At 42.3% G+C, this 24,885-nt stretch overlaps 1 protein-coding gene across 1 annotated transcript; it reads left to right on the plus strand.

Moving 5' to 3' along the window:
• Positions 1-1,168: 1,168 nt before the first annotated feature.
• Ptges3 (prostaglandin E synthase 3) lies at positions 1,169-18,708 on the plus strand. The gene is made up of 8 exons (XM_032908842.1): positions 1,169-1,492; positions 11,042-11,155; positions 11,589-11,658; positions 12,764-12,862; positions 14,095-14,184; positions 16,396-16,458; positions 17,138-17,162; positions 17,805-18,708. Coding segments are annotated over exons 1-8 (483 nt in total). The 5' UTR covers positions 1,169-1,490; the 3' UTR covers positions 17,825-18,708.
• Positions 18,709-24,885: the final 6,177 nt, after the last annotated feature.

Genomic DNA, 24,885 nt, shown 5'->3' on the forward strand with positions numbered 1-24,885 from the left:
ACTTACATAACCCTGGGGGGGGGGGTGATTTGAAGCAGGGATGTTGCCCAGGCTATCTGAAAGTTGTCCCAGCTCCTTCAACTGAGATTACAAACCTGAGACTAATGCTTATTTCCCTTACAGGTGGTAAAGTTCTAAAAATCAGGCAATAGGATCTGGACTATACAGCCAACTAACATCACCAATTAGTCTGCACTGGCCAATATCAAAAAAAAGAAAGAAAAATCCTAGCACATAGAAGCAGGGTTATCCTAAATTTGAAGATAGCCCTAACTACAAAAGGACGAAACTTTTTACATCTCCTCTAGCCATATTTGAGCCAGGGCCCCCATTTTGCACATCTGAACACAGCTTTCATTTCACAGCTCCCCTTCAAGCTACCACTCTTCCCAAACGTTTTACATTTTCCTAAAACCTGTTGTCCTAAATAGTGGCTCATTGGTCTACCTCTGTCCTAATCCATCAGCTTTTGACAAGCAACGACTGTTCTTGGTTGCTAACCTCACTAAACCTTAACCCAGGGCACTATACACACAGCCAGTTAAAGGATTTTCAAATAGATCCTCAACCTCATCTGAATTCACGCATGGAAAACAGCGAATTAGTCTACAAATTCTCTCCTTGCCTTCCCCAGGGGGCCAATGTCTCCAAGCTGAGGGAAAGGCGGGCCCCTAAAGGCAAACTCGCAAAAGCAGCTCCTTAGCTAAAGGAGCCGGGACCGGATTCCGACACTCAGAAACACAGAGGGGTGGTCCAGGCTTTGAGGACTAAGCCGTTAACCGAAGCTGCCAGGCGTGGCGGCTTTGGCACAGCACTGTAATCCCAGCACTCGGGCGGCTGAAGCTCGAGGCCAACCTGGGCTTGCGTGTGGCGCCGGGTCTCAGACAAACGACCCCCACACATGGCCTTTGGGGCCTGCTCTACACGCCGCGGCGTCCCACCACCTCCCTGGGCCGCCCCAGGCCGAGCGCGTGCTCAGACGGTTGGCGGCCAACGGCTCGCTAACGCGAGAGATGAGCCCGGGAAGACAGGCGCGAACCGGACAGCCGAAGGGGCGAGGGGAGGGGCGGCCGCGGGAAGGATCGCGAAGGAGCCGGGAGGCCCCGCCCCTTCCGTAGAGATCTCTAGAAAACCGCGCAGTCTGGAAGTAGTGACTGCGCACGCGCGGCAGCCAGGCCCGGGCATTTTGCTGCGTCACCAGCCGCCGCCCGGCCTCACCACCCCTCGCGCGCACGCACGCTCCTTCTCCGTCCTCGCGCCCCTTTTCCTACACTTTCCTCCTCTCCCGGGCTGAGGGAGCCGCTCTCCGCGCGTTGCATTCTGGGCATCGAGGCCGAGCCCGCCGCTGCCGCCGCCGTCGCCTTAGGGGAACGAGGAGAGGCCGCGACCGGGTAGAGACCGCCGGAGTCGCTGCCGGAGAGGAGTCGACTCGCCAGCCGCCGCCAGCGAGGCCCGCCCACCCGTTCGCCTGGCCCTCTGCCCCGTTCACCATGTGAGTGCGACATCCCGCCGACGGAAGGTCGTCCGGGAGCGGAGCGAGGCCGCGCCGGGAGCCCCGGCTGCCGGGAAACGGCTCTTCGCCCTCCCCCCACTCGCGGCCCTTCGCCTTTCTCCCCGTGCTGGTGGCAGCCTTGCCGTGGGGTGGGAGGGCCTGCATCCCTGTTCCTATTACCGTTGGAGGACATTTTTTCCTCCAGATACCCGTTTCCCCTATCTCCAGCCCGTCCCCCGGGTTTCTCGTGCCAAAGATCCCACTTTTCCTCCCTAGACGGCCTGTTTCACTCGGAACTCTGGGAACTTAGCCTTAGGCCTCAAACTCGTGTGTGAGCTTTCCGCCATGAGGCTCCCGCCGGAGCCGTAGAGTCCTGCCGCTCGGCGCTGATGCCCGGACCAGGCAGGCCCTGGGCAGAGAGCACTTGTCGGTGCCGCCGTAAGCCAGTGCTACCGGTAGGGCACCACGCGGCCCTCCGCGGCAGGCACTGCTAGGCAACTAGCGGGGGCCATGCCGTCTCCCCAACGAAACTTCCCGTTCCTACGTCTCAGTCTCTTGTTAGCAAATCCGGTCGCCTCCTTGGCAGCGAGTAATTACTATGGAGCAGGTAGTTCTTCTGCACGTGTCTAGTCACAAGATACTTGTGGACTTTTTCTGTGTTCTTCAATAAACTTTGGGTGGTATTTCGTCATGCTCTCTCCATGCGAAGGTGAAATAGGTATGAAATGACCATCTTACTGGCCTGAAGACCTTAATTTGTATATAACCTAAGAATTTTTGCCCGTAAAACTTTCAGATATGAGATAGTTAAATTACAATATTTGAGGGTGGTGTGGGTGGGTGCTATGCACAGCACTAAAAGTTACGGATAGTAATTGAAGTTTAAGTTTTAAGAGCTTGCTTGAACGGATAGAAGATACCCTACAGTCAATCAGTGCCTGAGAAACAGGCCCTAGAAGAAGACATGTAGTGCTAGAATGTGTAAAGAAATTTAGAGGAGTCCCTCCTAAAAACCCAGATATGTAACAGGTTTTACGCTTAAGTGTTTTATTATAGTGACTTTATTCCTGTGTGCACCTCCCGGTGCTCCTCAGTGCTCCTTGAAGGTAAGAGGACAACCTGTGGGGAGGAAGGTCTGTGGGAATACAACTTGTCAGGTACAGCAACGAGAGCCTTGCTCAACCATCTTACCAGTACGGATTTAAATTTTACCTTTGAGATGTTACAGATAGAACCCCGTGTTAGGAAAAGGCTCTCACAACTCAGCTATATTCTGATGTTATATTGACTTTTTAGGACAAGTCTGTGTAAAACTTATTTCCTTTTTGATATTTAGTTTTCCAAACTGTAAGGAGGAAGTGAATTGCTAGGTAAAACATAATTTAATAGAGAAACATAGCCCAAATAAAACATCTTTTCACCCAGAAGTACCAAGTTAGGAGGTGGAGAGATTGATTGCTCAGTGATAAACAACGCTGGCTATTCTTGCAGAGGACCAGAGTTCTATTACCAGTACCCACAGTGCCTGCTGAGAGCAGAGGTGTTAGATCCGAATCTGGAGCTAGCAATTGTAAACCATTCAACTTGGGTTTTCTGCAAGAGCAGTGGAGTGTGGATGTTTTGCCTGCATATATGTCTGTGTGTAGGTCAGAAGATCGAGTTGGATCCCTTGGAGCTAGAGGGTTGTGATTCACCAGTGGGGTGCTGGGCTTAGAACCCTGGGTCCTCTGGAAGGGCAGCCAGTGCATTTAACTGTTAAGACATCTTTCCAGCCTCTATTGCTTTTGAGACAAGTTCTTACTATGCAGCTATGGCTGTCCTGGAACTCAGGCTGGAGATATGCCTGCTTCTGCCTCCCTGAGTGCTAGGATTAAAGGTGTACAGCAACTGGTCCCATTGACCTTCTTTTTAAGGGTTTGTTTTTTGAGGCAGAGTCTATGCTGCCTAGAGTGGCTTACTGTATATGGGATCCCCTTGAATTCTTACACTTTCTCCCTCCACCTCCCAAGTATTGGAATTGTAGGTGAACAACTTTTAAGATCAAAGGCCAGCCAGGTCTGTATAGTGTGCACACCACATCTCTTTTTTTTTTTTTTTTTTTTTTTTTTTTTTTGGTTTTTTTTTTTTGAGCTGGGGACCGAACCCAGGGCCTTATGCTTCCCTAGGCAAGCGCTCTACCACTGAGCTAAATCCCCAACCCCACATCTCTTATTTATTTTGTCTTCATGACAAGGTTTTTCTGTGTAGGCCAGGTTTGCACCATTGTGCACATTTTGAAGAGATCAGATCCCTGGTCTTGTTTTAAAATGCTCAGTATACAGGAGTGGTTAATCCTTTAAGAGCAATCATACTGGGGTTGGGGATTTAGGCTCAGTGGTAGAGCGCTTGCCTAGGAAGCTTAAGGCCCTGGGTTCGGTCCCCAGCTCCCAAAAAAAAAAAAAAAAAAAGAGCAATCATACTTTTCCAGAGGATCTGGGTTTTCAGACACCACATGGTGGTTGACAACAATATCTACCTGATTTCAGGGGATCAGGCACCCTCTTCTGGCCTCTGTGGACACTGGGTATATAAGCAGTGTCCTTATGTACATGTAGGCCAAAAATAAACAGGAACAAATCCTTAAAAGACAAAAATGTTCAATCTATACTGTTTTGTAAACATCAAGTCATATAACTATTGACTTAGAGTTCTGGAGTGAAATTGAAAGAATCTGGCTGATAAAGTGTTCAGTTTTTTAATGTTTGCTGTAAACAGGCTTTTTCTTTGAGATAGGCTAGTAGGGTCTTACTGTATAGCCTTGACTATAGTCTCACTGTATGGTCCTGGAACTCATGTAGACCAAGCTGGACTTAAACTCAAGATCAGACTGCCTCTGCCTTCCAGGTAAAGTCCATAATGCCTAGCATGTTGCATTTTTACTCTGCAGAACTCCCAAAATAATAAATCATCTTTCCAAACTTTTAATAAGCATGTGGTATATGGTTCAAGTTTGAAAAGAGTATCTGATGGTGGCTTTTGTTCTTTGTTGATTTCCCTAACCACTGTAACCTGGCAACTGATTTTCCCTTTTTTCTTGCTGAGTTAGACTTTAAGTAGAAGGCATAGAAACAAAGTGACAAAATTTTGCTGGGTTGTAGGTTACTCCTATTGCTAATTTAAGATTATTAACTGTATTTTCTGTTTTAAAGATCTAAAAGCTAGAAAATCATTTGGGATCTTGAATAGTTACTGATATTTCCACCTTCACACCAGTAAACAATATAAAATAGATGGTAGGGGTTTTGGTGGTTTGGGTTTTTTAGGTATGCCAGGCTGACATGGAACTTGTAATCTGTCCTCCTACCACCCAAATGATGAGATTACAAGCACGTGCCATCATGCCCAGCTTTATAAAGATTCTCAAATGTAGAATTACTTAAAATCTTACTACCAAGATAGACCCACGGTTGTTTACATGTGCAAGGCAAGCTGCTCTACCACTTTGCTTTAGCCTTAGCTGTTATTTATTGGATGGACTGATAGTTTTTTGGGAGTACGGGAGGGGGGGGGTTCAGACAGGGTCTCACTGTGTAAGCCATACTAACCTTGAACTCAGATCCCAGCCCTGCCTCCTGAGGATTAAAGATGTGTATCAGCACCTCTCTGATAATCCTCTTTTTAAAATGAATCACATCACCGGAACTACTGAAAACCCAGCTTTGAGAAGCTGACACAATACAGCTGAATCTCCTCAAACTAATGTGTGTGTTTAGATTATTTCTTTTGAACTTTGTGTCATTTAATTTCTCTCTGATGTAAAATATCTAGCCTTGTGAATCTACTCCATGGTGCCCTAATGTTATCTTGGCCCATAATTTGAGAAACAAAGAACTGCCGTGTTTATTTAAATCTCCTTTCCAGTTTTTGGGTTTTTTTTTGTTTGTTTGTTTGTTTGTTTGTTTGTTTTTGAGGCAAGCTCTTGGAGTCGGGGTGAGGTGGTTTCTCTGTAGCTGTCCTTGAATGCAGAGACTGGCCTACCTCTGCCTCCAGAGTGCTGGGATTAAAGGTGTGTCTCATTGCAGCCAACTTTTTTTTTTTTAAGGAATGGGTCGCTGGCTTGGAATGCCTGCCTTCACCTCTCAAATGTTGGGATTACAAGCATATTTGACTGTGCCTGGCTTTCCATATAGTAAATTTTTGGTATGCCTTTGTCTAGTTCTTATCACAGACTGATACAGCTAAAACTGTTTTGTTTTCATTCACTTGTGAACTCCTGATCTTCTTCCCTGTGGAATACCAGCCCTGGAAAGGTAATGGCAGAAGGTTTGATGGAGTTTGAGGCCATCTAGGACTGTGTAGTTAAAACTCCCTCATTACAAGACATCCCTGAAAAGGAGATAGGGAAGATGGTACAGCAGAAAAGCACTTGGCTAATAAATATGAGGATCTGGGTTCGCATTTCCAACACCACATAAACGATGAGTACTGTGCTGTGGGGGAGCAGCACACTGGGGTATTAGGGCTTGTTGGCCAACTGCATGTGTACATATGTACTACATGCAGACATAACTTATGTGTGTGTGGCTGTACATGTGTATGCTGGTGTATGAGAAGGCCTGAAGCTATAGCCTGAGCACAGTTTTCCTACATTACCATACTTGTTGGAGCATGGCCTATATAGATTATTGCACAGAGAGTGGAGACCAGGATGACCTGGAACTTTTGGTAATGCTCCTAGACTCCCCAAAGCAACACTCCTGGCTCAAGGAAGAGCTGGGATTGTCCGCTCCTATTATACATTTCTAGCACAATTTCCAGTACACACTGATGTTCAAGCTCTGTTGTGCTTTATATAGCATGGTTACTACATGAGATGCTTGTGATAGTTACTCTGTAACAGATCTTTAAGTTGAACTAAACTGTGTCTCGTGTTAAGCAGATTAAGATGGTGCAGTACTTAAAAGCTGGTTGTGATGATGCCAGCCTTTGATCCCAGTGCCTGGGAGGCAGAGCCAGGCAGTTCTTTCAGGAAGGCTAGGGATGTGTAGAGATACCCTGTCTGAAAACAACTAAAAGTACTTAACTATTCTTGAAGAGTTGGTTTCCAGCACCCAGCCTCACTACCTTTCCCCGATTCCCTCTTCTGACTTCTGTAGGCAAATCCCTCATACATACAAACCTTAACAAAAAAGTTTTGGTTGGTTGGTTGGTTTAAAATGTTATTGAAAGTATAGAAAAGCACCCTCGGGGTTGGGGATTTAGCTCAGTGGTAGGCCCTGGGTTCAGAAAAAAAGAAAAGGGAGAAAAAAAAAAAAAGAAAAGCACCCTCAACCCAGCATCGCCTGCATATTAAAGGACTTTGACATGCAAGTCCTTTAGATTAAGACTGTTGGTCAGAAACATCTGTTAGCTGAGGTTTAACACTATAGGTCCTCCTTGAACAGACAGCGTCTTAGTTCACCTAATACTTGATAGAAATTGACTTTTCAGTTGGTTTGTTTGTTTTTGCTTTTTTTTGTTTTGTTTTCTGAGTATTTTTCATACAAGGTTATTAAGTTTTTTGTTTTTTTTTTTTTTTTAACAATTATATGTGTATGCGGGTGTTTGCCACATGTGTTCAGTGGGTTTCTGAGGTGGCCATAAGAGTATCTGGTCCTTTGGAGCTGGAGTTAACAGTCTACATGAGGTACTTTTATGTAGCTGTAGGTGCTGAGAACTGAACACAAGTCCTTTTGGTTTTTTGTTGTTTGGTTGGTGTGGTTTTAGTTTTTATAGTCATGACAGGCTTTCTCTGGGTAGTTCCTACCTGTCCTGTAACTCAGTCTGTACAGCAGGCTGGCCTCCTCATATGCCGTTGCCTTCTGAGTGCTGGGATTAAAGGCATGCTTAACACTGCCTAGCTTTAAGTTCTTGAAATGCTGAGCCATCTCTTTACCCCAGCATTCTAAATCCTATTTTTCCCAATTTCCAGTAGAACCAAGAGGGAGGGAGGGTGTGTGTGTGTGTGTGTGTGTGTGTGTGATTTGATTGTAAAGATTCTATTATAGATACTGTAAGAAGACAGATATTTGGGGCCAGCCTAGACCCACTGAGCTAAATCCCCAACCCCCTGTTTCTATTTTCTAAGTAAGGATTCCAAGAAAGATACTCTTTTATTTAAGAGATACAATCCCTGTCTTCTCATCCTCCCCTTAAAATAAGGGCACCAGTCATATTGGAGGTTTTAAGATTGCACTTTCATTCAATTCCCTGTTAAAAGCCCTGTTTCCAAATAAAAGTCTCATTCTGAGGCACTAACTATACAGACTTCAACATAAAAGATCAGACAGAAAACAGTTCAGCCCATAACATTGATTACTTAATGTGAATCAAAGGAAATAAGTTGAATGTCTTTGCTGGTTCCACTACATGCACACACTCGCGTGTAAGGGTTTCTTTGCAGGCCAGGCTGCCCCCACCTCCAGAGTTCTGGAATTGAAGGCATGTGCACTAGATTATATGGCTATAAAAGTAGTCAACATGGTATCTAGAAGGTAAAAAGTGCTTGCTGTTGGCCTTAGGACCTGAATTTGATGTTTGGAATCCACATGTTAGAATCCCACAAGATGTCCTCTGACCTTTACATATGCACATATCAATAAATATAATTTTTAAAAATATTAAGTAGTTGGAATTTTATGCAGATGTATCTTTTCATTTCAAATAATTTGAGCAAGAAAGTTCATTGTAAGAATGCCTTTTAGAGGGGTTGGGGATTTAGCTCAGTGGTAGAGCGCTTGCCTAGGAAGCGCAAGGTCCTGGGTTCGGTCCCCAGCTCCGAAAAAAAGAACCAAAAAAAAAAAAGAAGAATGCCTTTTAGGGGCTGGAGAGATGGCTCAGCCATTAAAGGCTAGGCTTGAAACCAAAAATATAAGAATACCTTTTAGTTGACCCAGTTGAGTTTACAACCAAGATAATTTGGGTGGGTTCTATTTTAGCTATCACTACTTTGTCTTCAGTGAATTTCATTTCCAATTTAGCTGTTTGAGAAACCTAGAAACTCTAGGTACCTGTGGTCTGAAGTTGAATCTAGAAGAATATATGATATGTGTGAGCATACATGTCTTTGAGTCCATAGTTTCTGCCTTTATGTGAGTTCTGGGAATTGAAGTCAGGTTGACGGGTTTGTATGAAAAAACCTGTACTTCACTGCTAAGCCATCTCATCAGCAAAATATTGACTTGTTTTTATTTTAAATAAAATGACATATTTTGTTTGGTTGGTTTAGTTTTTCAGGGTGGGGTTTCTCTGTGAAGTCCTGGTTGTCTTGGAACTCACTCTGTAAACCAGGCTGGCCTGGAACTCTGAGATCCCCCTGCCTCTGCTTCATGTGTGCTGGCAGGCCTGGCAAACAGCACAATTTCTAAAACTGAATTGCACCAAGAGAAAAAAATGCTTCATGGATAATGACTTTAGTTACAGTGGTCAGATTCAAAACCAGGGGCTTCCCATGTCATTTTGGAGGACAGTAGCTGAGGTTGGGTTCTATTCCTAATCCAGGGTTTACCTGGAATAGTCTTCCAACCTATGCTTGCCAAATCCTGGGGTTGTAGACATGAATCACCACAATCAGCTAGTTTTAATTAAAAATGTCTTTATTGGTTTTTTTTCTTTTTTCTTTTTTCTTTTTTTCGGAGCTGGGGACTGAACTCAGGGCCTTGCGCTTGATAGGCAAGCGCTCTACCACTGAGCTAAATCCCCAACCCCTTTATTGTTTAACATTACTGCTGTATTCTTAGCAACCAGGCTTCTTCAGCCCTTTTCTTACTATGAATAAGAGGGGAGGGAGACTAGCCAGGGCTGGCCTGGAACTCAAAGATCTGCCTCCTTCTGTAATTAAAGGCGTGTGCTGTGCCTGCCTGGCTCATTGATTTATTTATTTATTTATTTATTTATTTATTTATTTATTTATTTGCTTTAGGAGGTCTGATTTAGGGTTATTTGGTTCTTTGATCTTTGTTTTGTTTTTGTTTTCTTTCTTACTTAAATCTATCCATCTTAGACTAAACCCCACTGCCTGGCTATAAAACTTTGTTACTTGCCAGGTGGTTGTGGCACACACCTTTAATTCCAGGCAGAGGCAGGTAGATCCTGAATTCAAGGCCAGCTTGGGAGTACCACATGAGATCCTGTGGGGATCTAGGCAGAAAAAAGGGCTGGCTGGCAGTGACAAAATAGCTTGACATTTCCTGCCATCCAAACCTGAGTTTGATTTCTAGAACCCACAAGACTGAAGGGAAAGAGCCAACTACTGCAAGTAGTTCTATGGCTTTACAGGCACATTGCTGGGTAGTTGCCTGTATATGTATACAGGAAAAGAGGAATGTTTAAAAAAAAACTTAACTGCAAAACCAATACCAGCTGATTATATTAATAAATTTTATAAGGTAAAGAGGCATTTGAAATCTGAGATCAAATCAAACTGAAAAAATTTACATCTTTTAATTCCAATTCAAGACAGGGAGGCAACTTTTTTTTTTTCCCCCTTTTTCTTTTTTTTCGGAGCTGGAGGCCGAACCCTGGGCCTTGCGCTTCCTAAGCAAGTGCTCTACCATTGAGCTAAATCCCCAACCCCACGGAGGCAACTCTTATTTACAGACTAACAAAACCCGGGTTGGGGATTTAGCTCAGTGGTAGGCCCTGGGTTCGGTCCCCAGCTCTGGAAAAAAAAAAAAAAAAAAAAAAGGAAAAAACAAAACCCATTAGGAGATATAGTTAATAAGAAAAACTCAATACATCTGCCAATAGGTACTAAAGAGATAGTGTTTCTTCTATTTTATTGGGAAACTGCCGTGTGTCATTTTTATAAACTTTATATTAGTTGCTATGTGTACGTTGCCACTAGACACATAAAGAAGTCAAGGCAACTTGCAGGTGTTTTTGATCACTGGGTGGGTCTCAGGGGCCACCTGAAATAGTAGAACTTGACTGCACCTGGTCCCCTTGTGTGATTGGTGTGTGTGTGCACGCTCGACTTTGGATCTCCTGGAACTAGGGTTACATGTGGTTGTGAGCTGCCACATGGGTGCCGGCTATTGAACCCAGATCCTCTACAATAGAGTAGCAAGGGCTCTTTGACACTGAGCCATCTCTCTTATTCTTGTTCTGTGGGACAGCAGCCTGGTATGTAGTCTGGACCGTTTTAAACTTGCAGTCCTCTTAGTCTCCTGTGTTCTGGGATGACAAAATAACATACCTAATTAAATCTATGAATCTTAGTTTCAGTAGTGATGGTTTAAAGGATTATCACCTAGTGATTGACTGGCATTAAATGATAGGTCTTAGCTTTAAAGTCCCTGTTAGCCATAGTGAAAGGTAGGTGTTGTTGGGTTGGATGGTGTAGCCCTGCCTCATTCCCTTATCTCCCAAAATAAAACCCATATTAGGAAAGTTTTGCCTTTGGAATGTAGGATAAATGTAAAGTGAAATTGAAGTTGTGATGGAAAAGAGAAATAAACTGTTTTGTTAGATGTGAAGTTGTAAATACTCAAAGAATTCCTTCTTGAATTTTATCATTTTCTCTGTTTATAGGCAGCCTGCTTCTGCAAAGTGGTACGACCGAAGGGACTATGTATTCATTGAATTTTGTGTTGAAGACAGTAAAGATGTTAATGTAAACTTTGAAAAATCCAAACTTACTTTCAGGTAATTTGCCTTTTGTCCTAGGGTAGCTATTATTACTGTGATGAAATACCATGACCTTGGGTGGAAATGGATTATTGGGCTTATGGATCCACTGTTAATCATTAAAGTCAGTCAGGGCAGGACAGAGACCATGGTGAAGTTCTGCATACTGGCTTGCCCAGCCTTCTTTCTTGAAGAATTATAGAAGTGGCAGCACCCACAAAGAGCTGGGCCCTTCCGTATCAATCACTAAGAAAATGTGCTGTACAAGCCTGCCTTCTTACAGCCTGATCTTATGTGGGAGTATTTTCTCTTTTGAGGCTCCTTTTTCTTGAATTGTGTAAAAATTGACATAAAACTAACCAGCACACCTGTTTTACATCAGTGTTAACCAAAGTTTACTTAATATAACTGATTGGCTTTTTAATTTCTCTTTCTCTCTCACTTTTTTTAGTTGTCTTGGAGGAAGTGATAATTTTAAGCATTTAAATGAAATTGATCTTTTTCATTGTATTGATCCAAATGTAAGTACTAGTGATGCTTTTTTTCTGGCTTAAATTATGAGAAGTTGGGCTGCTAGTTATCTTAGGGCTTTATTGCTGTGAGGAAACCGTGACCATGGAAATTTTTATGAAGGGTGACATTTAATTGGGGCTGGTTTACAGCTCAAGAAGTTGGTTCCATTGTAGTCCTAGAGGGAAGCATGATGGCATGTAGGCAGATAAGAGTGCCAGAGAGGTAACTAAGGGTTCTGCACCTGGAGGGGCAGGAAGAGACTAGGCCTGGCTTGAGGTTCAGAGACACCAAAGCCCACCTGCAATGACACACTTCCTCCAACAATGCCAGTCCCTATGAGGGGCCATTTTCATTCAAACTACCACAGTAATAAACAAAACATTAAATCCTAAATCTGTTTAGCCTAACAGTTTGGAGACTATTGGCAACCTCTCTTCCTACTTGTTTTTTATTCTGTGACTGGCCAAATGCCAGTACCTTTGAAGTCTTTCTATCTTAGGTCAGAAATGCTTAATAGCCAAAAGCTTGTTCTTTCAGTTTAGGAAGAATATAGGGAAGAAATGAAAAGTGAACCAGGCTCGTGCCTATAAGCTTCCACTTTAGGAAGTGGAAGCCGGACAGACAGCTTTGTCTACATAGAAAACCCATCTCATGGCTCAGTGGTTAAGAGCACCGACTGCTCTTCCTGAGGTCCTGAGTTCAAATCCCAGCAACCACATGGTGGCTCACAACCATCTGTAATGAGATCTGATGCCCTCTTCTAGTGTGTCTGAAGGCAGCTAGTGTACTCACATACAATAAAATAAAATCTTAAAAAAAAAAAAATTAAGAAAACCACCCATCTCAGAAGAAAGACACAAAGCTTAGTGTAGAGGGTCCCTCAACTAGTAACACTCGAGGGCTAATTGTGAAAGATCTTGGGTTCAAGACTGGGCTGCACAGTAACAGGCAAATTATGGAGATACAGCTCAGTTATACTTTCTTAGCATGTTTCAAGGTCCTGGTGGGTGGGTAGGTGAAAGAGTTGGGCATGAAAAGGGAGAAGAAAAAAAGGAAGCTGTTTTTTGTCATAACAGTAGAGCGATAAGTGGTATGCTGATGCTTTTGTTTTAGGATTCCAAGCATAAAAGAACGGACAGATCGATTTTATGTTGTTTGCGAAAAGGAGAATCCGGCCAGTCCTGGCCTAGGTTAACAAAGGAAAGGGCAAAGGTAAGTTTTCGTTTTCTCTGAATATTTAGCATTTTAAGAATTAAAACTAGAGTTGGAGAGATGGCTCAGAGCATATTGTCTGCTCTTCCAGAGGTCCTGAATTCCCATTGACCACATGGTGCCTTATAACCATATATAATAAGATCTAGTGCCCTCTTGGCCTGCAGGCAGAATGCTGTGTATATGAAAATCTTTTTAAATCTAAAACCACATTTTTATGATAGTATAAAAGCTGGTGTTCTATACTTGGCTTTCTCGTCAAATGTCCTCGTTGATAATGATGTTTTAGGTTGAAGAGACAAGCTTTTTATCAGGTATGGTTGGCACACTTGAGGCTAAGGCACAAAGGTTGTGACATCAAGACTAGTTTGCCTGGGTGTCTTAGTTAGGGTTACTGTTGCTGTGGCAAAACATCATTTGAAGCAACTTGGGGAGGAAAGAGTTTATTTATATGGCTTATACTTCATATTCTCAGTTCATCATAGCAGGGCATGAACATGGAGGCGGGGGCTAATGCAGAGGACATGGAGGGTTGCTCAGCCTGCTGTTGTCTTAGAGAACCCTGGACCCACCAGACCAAGGGTGACCCCCACCCACAATTGGTTCCCTCCTCTCAGAGGACTAACCAGTGTTGAGATGACATAAAATTAGCCAGCACACAGAGATAAGTTACTTGGTTATCGTAGGGAGCAAAGTTTGGTGACATTTAAGATTCAAGGAGCTGAGTATAAGCTGGCAAGATGGTTTAATGTAAAGGTGATTGCTGCCCAGCCTGAGGGCCTGAGTTCTGATCACAAGAATTCAACTTGGTAGAATAGAAAGTATGTTAGAGGCAGGAGGATTTCTTTGAATTTGAGGCCAGCCAGAACTTCATAGTAAGGTACTGTATAGAATGGAAACAGTGTCACTAGGATAGCTCAGTTGACAGAGTGAGTGCCTACTATGCACAAAGCTGTACATTGAATGCAGCCTGATAGCATGTCCTATAATCCATCTCTAAAGATGAATTAGAAAGTGAAGGTTATTAGCCTTTGTAAATTGAATTAATTCCAGGTATCTGGCAATACTTACTTATCAATGAATGTTTTTGTATAAGAGATCAGTTGAACAGTCAAATAATTCATGAACTTAATACTGCTTTTGGTTTCTTGTGTATTGTTGTCTTTTGAGCTAATCTTATGTCCCATTAATGGTTATGAGTAACATGAGGTAATATTCTTGTTGATCTCTAGCTTAATTGGCTTAGTGTGGACTTCAATAATTGGAAAGACTGGGAGGATGACTCAGATGAAGACATGTCTAATTTTGACCGTTTCTCTGAGGTGAGTTTTGGGGGGGGGGGTTGGTTTGTTTTGTTTTGTTTTTTTTATGGCATTTTCTACCTGTTCCCATAATAATGTCCTTTTAATCCCTTATTTCTTTCCTTTTTTTGGGGGGTTCTTTTTTTTGAGCTGGGGACCCAACCCAGGTTTCCATTTTTTTTTAAAGGTTCGTTTATTTTATGTATGTGAGTACACTGTCGCTGCCTTCAGACACACCAGATCCCATTCAGATGGTTGTGAGCCATCACGTGGCTGCTGGGAATTGAACTCAGGATCTCTGGAAGAGCAGTCAGTGCTCTTAACCGCTGAGCCATCTCCCAGCCCTATTTCTTTCCATTTTAACATGTATGGATAGTTTTTCACCTGCATATCTGTGCACCATTCTGGAACCTGGTTCCAAGATGGACAAAGTCCTAAGATGGTGTCAGGAGTCCCTGGAAATGGAGTTATAGGTGGTTACAAGCCACTATGTGGTGTTAGAAATCAAACCCCAGTCTTTTGTAAGAGTAACAAGTGCTTTCAACCAGCCCCTTGGTCACCCGTTTTGGTTTTCTAGACAGAAACCTATGTAGTCAGGACAGGTCACAACTGCTTATAACTATTTCTGGAGGATATAGTGGCCCTTGTCTTGTCTGGTCTGTTTAGGCACTGGGATTACATTTAATGGACAAACATCTAAAGAGATAGTCTTTTTGAAATAGGGTCTCTGTAGCCGTGGCTGTCCTGGAACTCAGAGCTATCTGGTCTACAGAGCGAGTTCCAGGACAGCCAGGGCCACACAGAAAAATCCTGTCTCAGGGAACAGGGGGGGGAGACAGTTCTTGTTGCTCTTGCAGATGACTTGGGTTTAGTTCCTGGCACCCTTACATTTGTCCATATTGCCAATTATATGTCTGAATGTTTGCTAACCTGAGTTCAGAAGATTGACTGGTTGTGAACCACCTACCATGTGGGTGCTGGGAAATAAACAGGACCATCATGATGGGTTCTTAACACTGAAATGTGTGCAAAATCAAAAAGAGGAGGAAGGTGTAGTAGCCCATGCCTTTGATCCCAGTACTGGGAAGACAGAGGGGAAAGGATTTGAGTTCAAGTCCAGCCTTGTCAACATAGTGAGTTCCAGGACAGCCAGGGATACAGAGTGAGACCTTGTCTATAAAAAAGCGGGGCTGGGGATTTAGCTCAGTGGTAGAGCGCTTACCTAGGAAGCGCAAGGCCCTGGGTTCGGTCCCCAGCTCCGAAAAAAAGAACCGGGGGGGGGGGCAAGAACAGGATGAGGGAACAGAAGAGGACCATTATGCTGTATTGCAAATGTCACAAATCTGTTACTGTATGTCTGGCTAAGACTTTTGTCCCCATGGAAACCAGAAGAGACCATGGGATCCCCTAGAACTGGAATTACAGATGGTCATGGTCCTCATCCATGTGGGTGCTAGGAATTCGACCCAGGTTCTCTGGAAAGGCAGGCAGCTAGTGCTTTTAGTTACTGAGCCACCTTCTCCAACCCTTCCTTCATTCACTCTCATGTGCATCTATCTTTTAAAGCTATCTAAAGTTTTTACTTTTCTTACAAAATGGCATGCAATGTTGTTTCCCTTAAATTCAGGTATAAAACTTGGTCATATCTTCTAGCTAGTAAGCAGAGGTAGCAGAGTTGGTTGGGCCATCCTAGGCTTAATCACGTCTCAGAAAAGAGAGGCTACAGAGGTGCTTGCTGTGTGACCTATGTAGGAACTCCCTCACAGAGGGGTGTTTTTCCTTCCCTTTCTCTGTCCGTGTCTGTGTGGGCCATAAGAGTGTTGTAGGGACAGTTGCTGTGCAGTTGTCAGCAGTACATGAGTCACTTTTCCAGCTTGGTATATAGAGTTTTAACAGTTTCCTTTTCTGCTATATGTAGATATCGTCCTGGGTGGATTTTGCAAACTTTTTTTTTTTTTTTTTTTTTTTTTTTAAAATTTCATTTTTCCCTCCCTGTTGGCCTCTTTCAGTAATATTTGGAGTTGAGGATGATCTTGAATTTCTGAATCCTCCTGCCACTGCCCCTGTGTACCTTCTCTTGTTTTAGATTCAGCCTTTTATAAAAAGCAAAGTACTTAAGATTCTTTTGCCTTCCTTCATGGGAACTTATGCTGTACTGAAGACCTATTCTGGAATGTGCAGCCTAGTAAAGCTGAATTTAACATTTTAAAGCTGATTTTATTCTTCAAATAGATGATGGATCACATGGGTGGTGATGAGGATGTAGATTTACCAGAAGTAGACGGAGCAGATGATGTAAGTATGTGTGCATCCTCTTCTGTTCAGTAATAATAAAGGTCTTGTATACTCACTGTTCCCCTGAAAGGGTGCATCCATCCCTACCCTTAATGTATCCCTGTCTTATTTCTTAACATATTAAAAGATTTTACCTACTAGGGAAATTGTATTTGTCAACCATTAAGGATTGTATTTTAACAAATCATTGCATAAAGGTAAGAGTTAAAAGATTATCATTTAACAAGGATAGAAATGGGATTTAACAGCAGGTCAGGTTATAGTAATAAAGGGATGTAAATGCATTGAGGAAAGTGTACTCTACTACTTTAGACATTATCTCCCCAGGAATCTGTTAATATCTTAATATAAATTTATATAGTTGGGAGGATTTTCAACTTTAGTATATAGAATTAGAATTCATTGGCTTCTGTGTATTAAGTAATCTTTTCTTTCACTGAATGCCAAGAGAGGACGACAAAGTTAGGGGAGAACTTGTAGAAAGATGGGTCTTCTGCTACAAGGCCTACTAGGAAAATAGGCCTTAAGTTTAAACACATCATTACATTAAATTCATAGGTTCCACGTAACTATTTTGCTCATATAGTAAGAATTATAATTGGGATTTTTTTAAGGTACACTTAGATCTTTATAGAATATGTATGATCAACTTGGTAAGTTTTTAAATTTTCTTCTACAGGATTCACAAGACAGTGATGATGAAAGTGAGTATATTGGGGGTTTTGTTTGTTTTTTAATGTTTCTGCTGCAGTTATCCCCACTGAGACCCAACTTTGAAAGCAGATACCACATATATTTTCTTTTTAGACACTAGGACAATTTAAAGGAGTACAGGCTAGGTAAAATTCCTAACCACCACTAGGTAAAGAAGAGGGAAAATACTTTTACTACTTTTATTACTATATGTTTTAGCTACATAATGTGTCTGCACTGTATACCTGGTGCTTGGGAGGACAGAAGAGGCTATTAGAGCCCCTGAAACTGGAGTATAGCCACTTATGAGCAGCCATGTAGGTGCTGGGAATTGAGCCTAGGTTCCCTAGCATAGTAACCAGAGCTTTTAACCACTAAGCCATGTCTCTAGCCTCAAATTAGGCATAGACTAGAATTTGCTTATTAAGAAAGGAGAGGGCATTTCCAGGGATCGAAATGGGCTAGTGAACTAAGAACCAAAAAAAGTCCTGTTACATTCTTAGAAAGGGTTTATTCTCTAAGATGCATGTTCAGTTTGTACGTGTTCACAGGTGATTGCTAGGGAGCTCTCAGTTTTGTTGTCTTCATTTACAAATGTTAGAGTATTGTAGTTCTCTTGTCGTCCTTGCTGATTGTTTTTAAAATTCTTTCAGAAATGCCAGATCTGGAGTAAAGAGTGGTATCATCGCCTGGATATTGAGGGGAAAAAAAATAACTTCTGCAAGATTTCATAATTGAGAAAATCCCTGAGTTGATAGCTCTAAAGGCAGATATGCTGTACTTGCCTCCTTTAACCACTTTTCAACCTTTTTTTTAAAGGCTTCACTAAGGGTTGATTATGTACCATTGTATGGGGCAATTTAAGTCAGCTAAGGCAATATCCATATGCATGAACATTTCCCAGGATTCTATGAAGCAGTTGAGATCCTAGGCAGCTGCTACAGCAGCTCTGATGAATAACTGCATCTCATCTAAGTCTTCTTTCGTCATAATACACTTAACTTCTCCATTAAGAAAGTTCTCAGCTTAGGGAAAGATAAAGGTTTTAGATCCTAGACCATGGACTTGAAGGAGGTGGAAACAAATTGGCTAATATCTTAAGCTGATACCCTGCCATTCTTCCAGGATACCTTTCAGAATTATTCCACTAAAGTTTATTTTTCAAAAAAATGTACTTTACATCATTGTTTGTGATCACTTGTCACAGTGTTCAGGTGTATTTTAGCTAAGACTAGTGGATGCCCTAACTTAGATGGTTTTTGAAGCCTATACATTTGGTATTGTTTGGCCCTTAAGGTTTACATCTCTTAGCATGGAGGACACAGAAAGCTGTACATTGTTGCTTGAGAATATGTACATTTTAGACCAGATTTGTACTTGCACTGTCAGTATGGCAAATGAGTGGAAAATGTTAATACACTATTGGATTTTTTATTTCCTGTTTTGATTTCAGCTTATGCCCTGGCTGGAAAACCTCAATTTATGTTCATGACAGTGGGGATTTTTTTAAATGTCTACATTCTTTCTAATAAACTGTTGGAAGATTTCTTGGCTGTCCTTTTAAGTGTCTGTTTGCTGTAATTTCATGTATTTACCCTTTACTGGAATGGAGTTTGTTTTTTGAGGGAAATTTGGGGCTGGTCCTATTTGAACACAGGCTTGCTGTACTGTCTGTCACAGGAGCCCTGTACAGTGCGTCTGTAATGGGAGGCTGTGGTGCACTTTGCAAGGCAGCTGGACAAGTGTGACAAGTGTGATTGAAATAAAACTGAATGTGTTGTCCTCCAGTATTTCACTCCTGCATTTTAGCAGTGTCGCTCTTTGATGGCTTCTGAAATCTGTCCAGCCTGAAGTGTCAAAAATAAAAAGCTTAGTAATTTCCATATGTACATAGCTCAGAATTTGAATCAGAAAACAACATACAGATTGGACAACCTTTTCACAGGGCTCAGGGGTCAGATACTTATTTACATTCGGGTCCATTCAGATAGCAGTGGTTCTCAACCTTCCTTATGCTGTTAGTTCCTCATGCCATGGTGACCCCAACCACAAACATTATTTTCATTGTACTTCATAACTAGTTTCACTGCTGTTGGGAATCATAATGTAAATGTTTGTATTCTGATAGTCAAAGGGGTTTTGATCCACTGACTTAAAGAGTATGTTTCTATGCTTTAAACTAATAGTGGTAACAAACACAACAAACTCACAGTTTAAGGGGAGAATTCAAGGGAAGTTTGGTTGGTGGTTTTGTTACTGGTTTTTTTTTTTTTTTTTGTTGTTTTGGGGTTTTTTGCTGGTTTGGTTTTGGTTTTTTTTTTGTTTTGTTTTTTTTTTTTTCTTGACTTTGTGTGTACGTGTTTTCTCTACATGTGTGAATGTTCCCCTGAGAGCACTGGGAATTAAGAGGTGCAGGCAATGCTCTGAACTGCTAAGCTACCTTTCCAGTTCCCTGTTTTTTTTTTTTGTTTGTTTGTTTGTTTGTTTGTTTTAAACTGGTTCCTGCTAGGGAGCTTAAGCTGGTCTTTAGCAACCCTGCTTCCACCCTGAGTGCTAGATTAAGAATTATTGCATCGGTATGCTCAGTTCTTCATGAACTGAAGTGTTGAGGTAGATTCTTGGTTCTCTCATGTAGTCAGCAAGAACCCTATTTCTCTGTTTTAACCTCAAGTTCTGTCCTAAGTAAAAATTGTGTTTCAGGGCTGGAGAAATGAATGGCTCATCAATCCAGAGGGCCCTGATTCAATTCCTAGCACCCGAATGGCAGCTCACAACTTTAACTCCTGTTCTAAGTGATCTGACTCCCTCACACACCAATGCAATAAAATGAGAAAGAAATAAGACTTTGGGTTTCCAAGCTGTGGAAATAGGTTCAATAAATATAGGTCCCAACCTTAGTAGTACCCCAGCACTAAGCCATAACTGTCATTTAGCCCAGCTAATCTTGTAAGCAGTCTATCTTGAGTATGGTGATAGAAAGTCTATATAACAAAATTGTATAGGCTTGTGGCACAGCATTTCACTCGGGTTTAATCATGAACCCTGAAAAAATAATTGTGTTAGTGCCTAATATGTAGGTTAAGCTTTACCATAATCATTTACAGGGTTCAGCATGCCTCTACCTCCCAAGTAAAAAGGGAAAATATGGGTTAGCATTTTACAAAGTTGTAGACATCTGCTAGGGGTCCTGGAATGTGTCCCTCGTGAGTAATGCAAACTATAATGGACCATGATCAGTGTGGATATTAATACTGTAAGATGAGTTGGTTCAGTATTTTCATCATAAAATTGGTGATGTTTCTAGTTAGGAGCTTCGGGACACTGTCACTTGATTACAAATTGGATGCCAAGTACATCTGACTAGAAACTTGAATTTCACAGAAAGTATCACTTGGACAATCTGGTTTAAGAAGTCAGTTCAGGGGGTTGGGGATTTAGCTCAGCGGTAGAGCACTTGCCTAGCAAGCGCAAGGCCCTGGGTTCGGTCCCCAGCTCCGAAAAAAAAGAAAAAAAAAAAAAGTCAGTTCAGAAAGCCAATTAATGCTGTCTCAGCCAAAGCTAATTGGTTATTTTAGTATAAACAGGTCTGCTTTCACTAAAGAAGTGAGCCAGGGATACAGCTAAGTGGTAAATGCTTATCTGGCCCTAGGTTCAATTACCTAGGATTGGGTGGGCGGGGGAGGGCAAGAGGTTGCAGGAAAACATTAACAAAATTAGAAGGTAACGAATGTGAGTGTGATGGGACTTTTTAAAAATGCATATGTCCGGGGGCTGGAGAGATGGCTCAGCGGTTAAGAGCACCCGACTACTCTTCCAGAGGTCCTGAGTTCAAATCCCAGCAACCACATGGTGGCTCACAACCATCTGTAAAGAGATCCGATGCCCTCTTCTGGTGTGTCTGAAGACAGCTGCAGTGTACTCATATATATAATAAATAAATAAATCTTAAAAAAAAAATGCATATGTCCCTGGTGTATGTATGTGTACCGTCTGTAACTTGGTTCCAGGGGTCAGATCTGTCTAGTCTGTGGACACTGGCCATGTGTGTGGTACACAACACACAAAACACATGCATAGAAATAAATACTTTAAGAAGTCTTATTCCCTGTGTGTGAGTGTTTACTTGCATGTATATACACCACATACATGCCTGGTTTCAGAGGTTGTGAGACTGTCCTGTCCCTTGGTACTGAAGTTATAGTTGTAAGTCTCCCTATTGGCACTGGAAACCAGCCAGTCAGCTCTCAATCACTGAGCCATCCCTCCATCCCCTAAAATAAAAGTACCTACCCCAAATGGCTCAGCAGTTAAGAGTCCCAGAGGACCTGACCCTCTTTTGACTTACGAGAGGACAGAATACATTGCAGTCAACCAAACAGCCATATGCATATTTTAAATCAATTTAAAAAGCAAAATAAGGGGTTGGGGATTTAGCTCAGTGGTAGAGCGCTTGCCTAGCAAGCGCAAGGCCCTGAGTTCGGTCCCCAGCTCTGGAAAAAAAAAAAAAAAAGCAAAATTAAATTACTAAAAATCGCTAATATGTATGGGCTATAAACCAGATAGTGTTGATAGAACAGCCCAATGAGATTATCCCATTACTGGCCCTTTTATAAATAAGCTAATAGAGAAATTGCTTGTTTGTTGATGCCTAGTTAAGTAAGACCAAGGTTTTGCCCTGGTCCTGCTCCTGTTTTCCTTATGTATTCTAGCTGAGCCATAGAAACTTCAGCTCTAGATATAGAAAGACAAATGCATGACAGTAGTCTTACTTTAAAAGCTTGTTTAGGGTTGGAGTGGTGGCTCTGCAGTTTAGAGCACTAGCTGTTCTTCAAGAGGGCCTGAATTCATTCCTTTTCCTGCTCACAACTCCTAAGTTCTAGGGGATCAGGGTTGGGGATTTAGCTCAGTGGTAGAGCGCTTGCCTAGCAGGCGCAAGGCCCTGGGTTCGATCCCCAGCTCCGAAAAAAAGGAAAAAAAAAAGTTCTGGGGGATCTGACACAAAGATACATGTAGGCAAAACATGCACATGAAATAAAAATTAAAAAAAAAAAAAAAAAAGCTTGGGAGGCATGCTGAACCTTGTGAATTTAAAACCAGCTTGGTCTACATAGCAAATTACACAGTGAGACCCTGTCTCTAAAAAGAAAAAGATTTTTGCACTGGGAATGGTTGCACACATCTTTAAATTGAGAGGGAAGTGGGAAGATCGGAGTTTCTGGCCAGCCTTGTTTACATAACAGTAAGTTAGAGACCAGCAGGGCTACACAGTGAGGCTGCCTTCGTCATGGTTGTATCCCTGTGAAGAGACCCATAACTTAAGGTAACTCTTACAAAAGAAAGCATTTACTTGGGAGCTTGCTTATAGTTTCAGAATGTTAGGCTACTGTAATGATGGGAAGCAGACAGGTATGGTGCTGGAGAAGTAGCTGAGAGCCTTAGAACCCACCCCTAGTGAAACTCTTCCAACAATCCCACCCCTACTTTTAACAGGACCATGCTTCCTAATTCTTCAAACACTTCCACTCCCCAGAACTAAGCATTCAAATGCATAAGCCTGTGTGGCCATTCTCACTCAAACCACCACAGATACCTTGCCTCAAAGTGAGGGAGGTGGAGGCCTGGAGTGGTAGTTCAGGAGTTAAACACTGCTCTCCTAGGGTTCTATTCCGAACATCTATGTCAGGTGGTTCACAACCATCCGTAACTCATTCCAGAAGATTTGATACCATCTTTTGGCTTCCTAAGCCAAAACACTCAAAGCACCCATACATATTCAAAACATAAAGGGTTACCCTGTAGCAAAGCACAGACTCATCACTTTTTCCTCAGGGTGCCCTTGCACATTCTTGTTATTACAGCACTAGTGATAGCAGACAGAGGTGGGGGAATCTTAAATTTCAGGTCAGCTTGGGTGCCACAAACTGTCTCCAAAAGTGTATGAGGCTAGAGAAACGGCTCAGTTTAGAGTGCTTGTCTAATATGTGTGAAGCCCAGAACTACAAACATTCAATGTCCTATGCTTAGTTACAGACCTTTCAACTTATTTTCCACATGGAATGAATTCTTACTTGTTAAACTCAAATGGATTTAAAATATTTATATAACTTGAAATAACTGATATTATATTGATAGTATACTATATTATATATAAGTTAATTTACACATTTTGAGACAAAATTTTACTTTGAAGCCTTGGGTGGCCTGGAGTTCCCTATATAGAGAGAGACCATGTTGGCCTACCTGAGTAGTGGTGTGCCGCACATACCTTGTTTGTTTTAGATGGGGGTCTCATGTAACCAGGATGGCCTTGAATTTATTACCCTCTCGCTTTTATAAGTACATGTATTTATTTGGAGGACTGCAGACAGAAATAAGAGGACAGTGTGCAGGAGTTATTTCTTCCCTCCTACCATATGAGTTCTTGGGGTAGAACTCAGATCATCGGCTTTGGTAAGGTGAGCCATCTCCCCCAGCTTTCTGGATCCTATTTTCACTTCTCCAGTGTTGGGCTTATAGGCATGTGTCACACACCTGGTTTTATGAGGTTCAGTGCTGTACCCACAAAGTTATATCCCAAACCCTAAGTGCTGACCAAACTGCCCTCGTCATCTTGCTTTTTATTTTGGGAGGGGAGAGGACATGCTAGTGGTGACCAAACCTAGGGAGGCAGAGATCATGGCACCTCACTGACAGGCACTCTGACAGGAACAGTAAGCTGCAGGTTCAGTGAAAAGACTATCTTAAAATACAACCTGTGGTGGGAGTGGTGGCATACATCATTAATCCCAAAATTTAAGATCCTTAGGCAGGTAGATCTCTGTGAGTTCAAGGCCAGCCTGGTCTATGCTGAGAGTTTCAGGGCAGTCCAGGTTATACAGAGTGGTCCTGTCTCAAAAATTCCAAAGATACTTAATAGTGAATAAGTAAGGTGAAGAAGGGCTGGAGAGATGTCTTAGTGGTTAAGGGCACTGCTATTCTTTCAAAGGACCCAGATTCTATTCCTAGTGCACAGAGGAGACTCACCACTGTCTGTAACTTCAGTCTCGGAGGATTTCAGTGTTCTCTTCTGACCTCTAAGGGTAGCACACATCCACATGATGTATAGACATACACAAAAGCAAAATAGTCATACACATTTACATAATGAACAAGATGGAGACTGACTGAATGCAGCCCCAGAAACTAACCTCTGCATCCCAGGACAACATTCTTATTTTCTAATGGGACAATTTCTGACTACATAGCCCTGACTCTTGATTCAAGTTGATTTGTGTGTATATTTCAGTGTTTTGCCTACATGCACTGTTTGCGGTGCTCGTGAGGCCAGAGGGCACATGAGTGCAGTGTTTCTAGAGGCCAGGAGAGGTGTTGGATCCCTGGAATTACAGGCAGTTGCCAGTTGCACAAGTGCATGCTGGGAACAGAACTCAGGTCCTCTATGAGAGCAGTGTAGGTTTTTATCCACTGAGACGTCTCACCAGACTAGCCTCTTGATTCTTTGCATTACGTCCTTGGATCTTAGTATTCGTCTGCCCTGTATTTCTTTCTTCTACTTGCTAATCATATATTGACATCCTTTTGGTTCTTTTCTTCCTGTGTTTTATTAATTTATTATTTATTGTCACCTAGTGTTATCCAGTGACTTTAAACTCTCAAGCACTGGCATTACAGGAGTGCAACATTTTGTCCTGCATTGGGCTCTTCTCTACTTAGCAAGGTTATTAGATATTATCT

The sequence above is a fragment of the Rattus rattus genome, chromosome 1, assembly GCF_011064425.1.
Source record: "Rattus rattus isolate New Zealand chromosome 1, Rrattus_CSIRO_v1, whole genome shotgun sequence".
Classification (NCBI taxonomy): Eukaryota; Metazoa; Chordata; class Mammalia; order Rodentia; family Muridae; genus Rattus; species Rattus rattus.

What these genes read in the sequence shown, in the direction of transcription:
- Ptges3 (XM_032908842.1), top strand. An exon ending in AAATCCAAACTTACTTTCAG is followed by an intron (nt 11,156 to 11,588) that starts GTAATTTGCCTT and finishes CACTTTTTTTAG; the next exon opens with TTGTCTTGGAGGAAGTGATA. An exon ending in TTCATTGTATTGATCCAAAT is followed by an intron (nt 11,659 to 12,763) that starts GTAAGTACTAGT and finishes CTTTTGTTTTAG; the next exon opens with GATTCCAAGCATAAAAGAAC.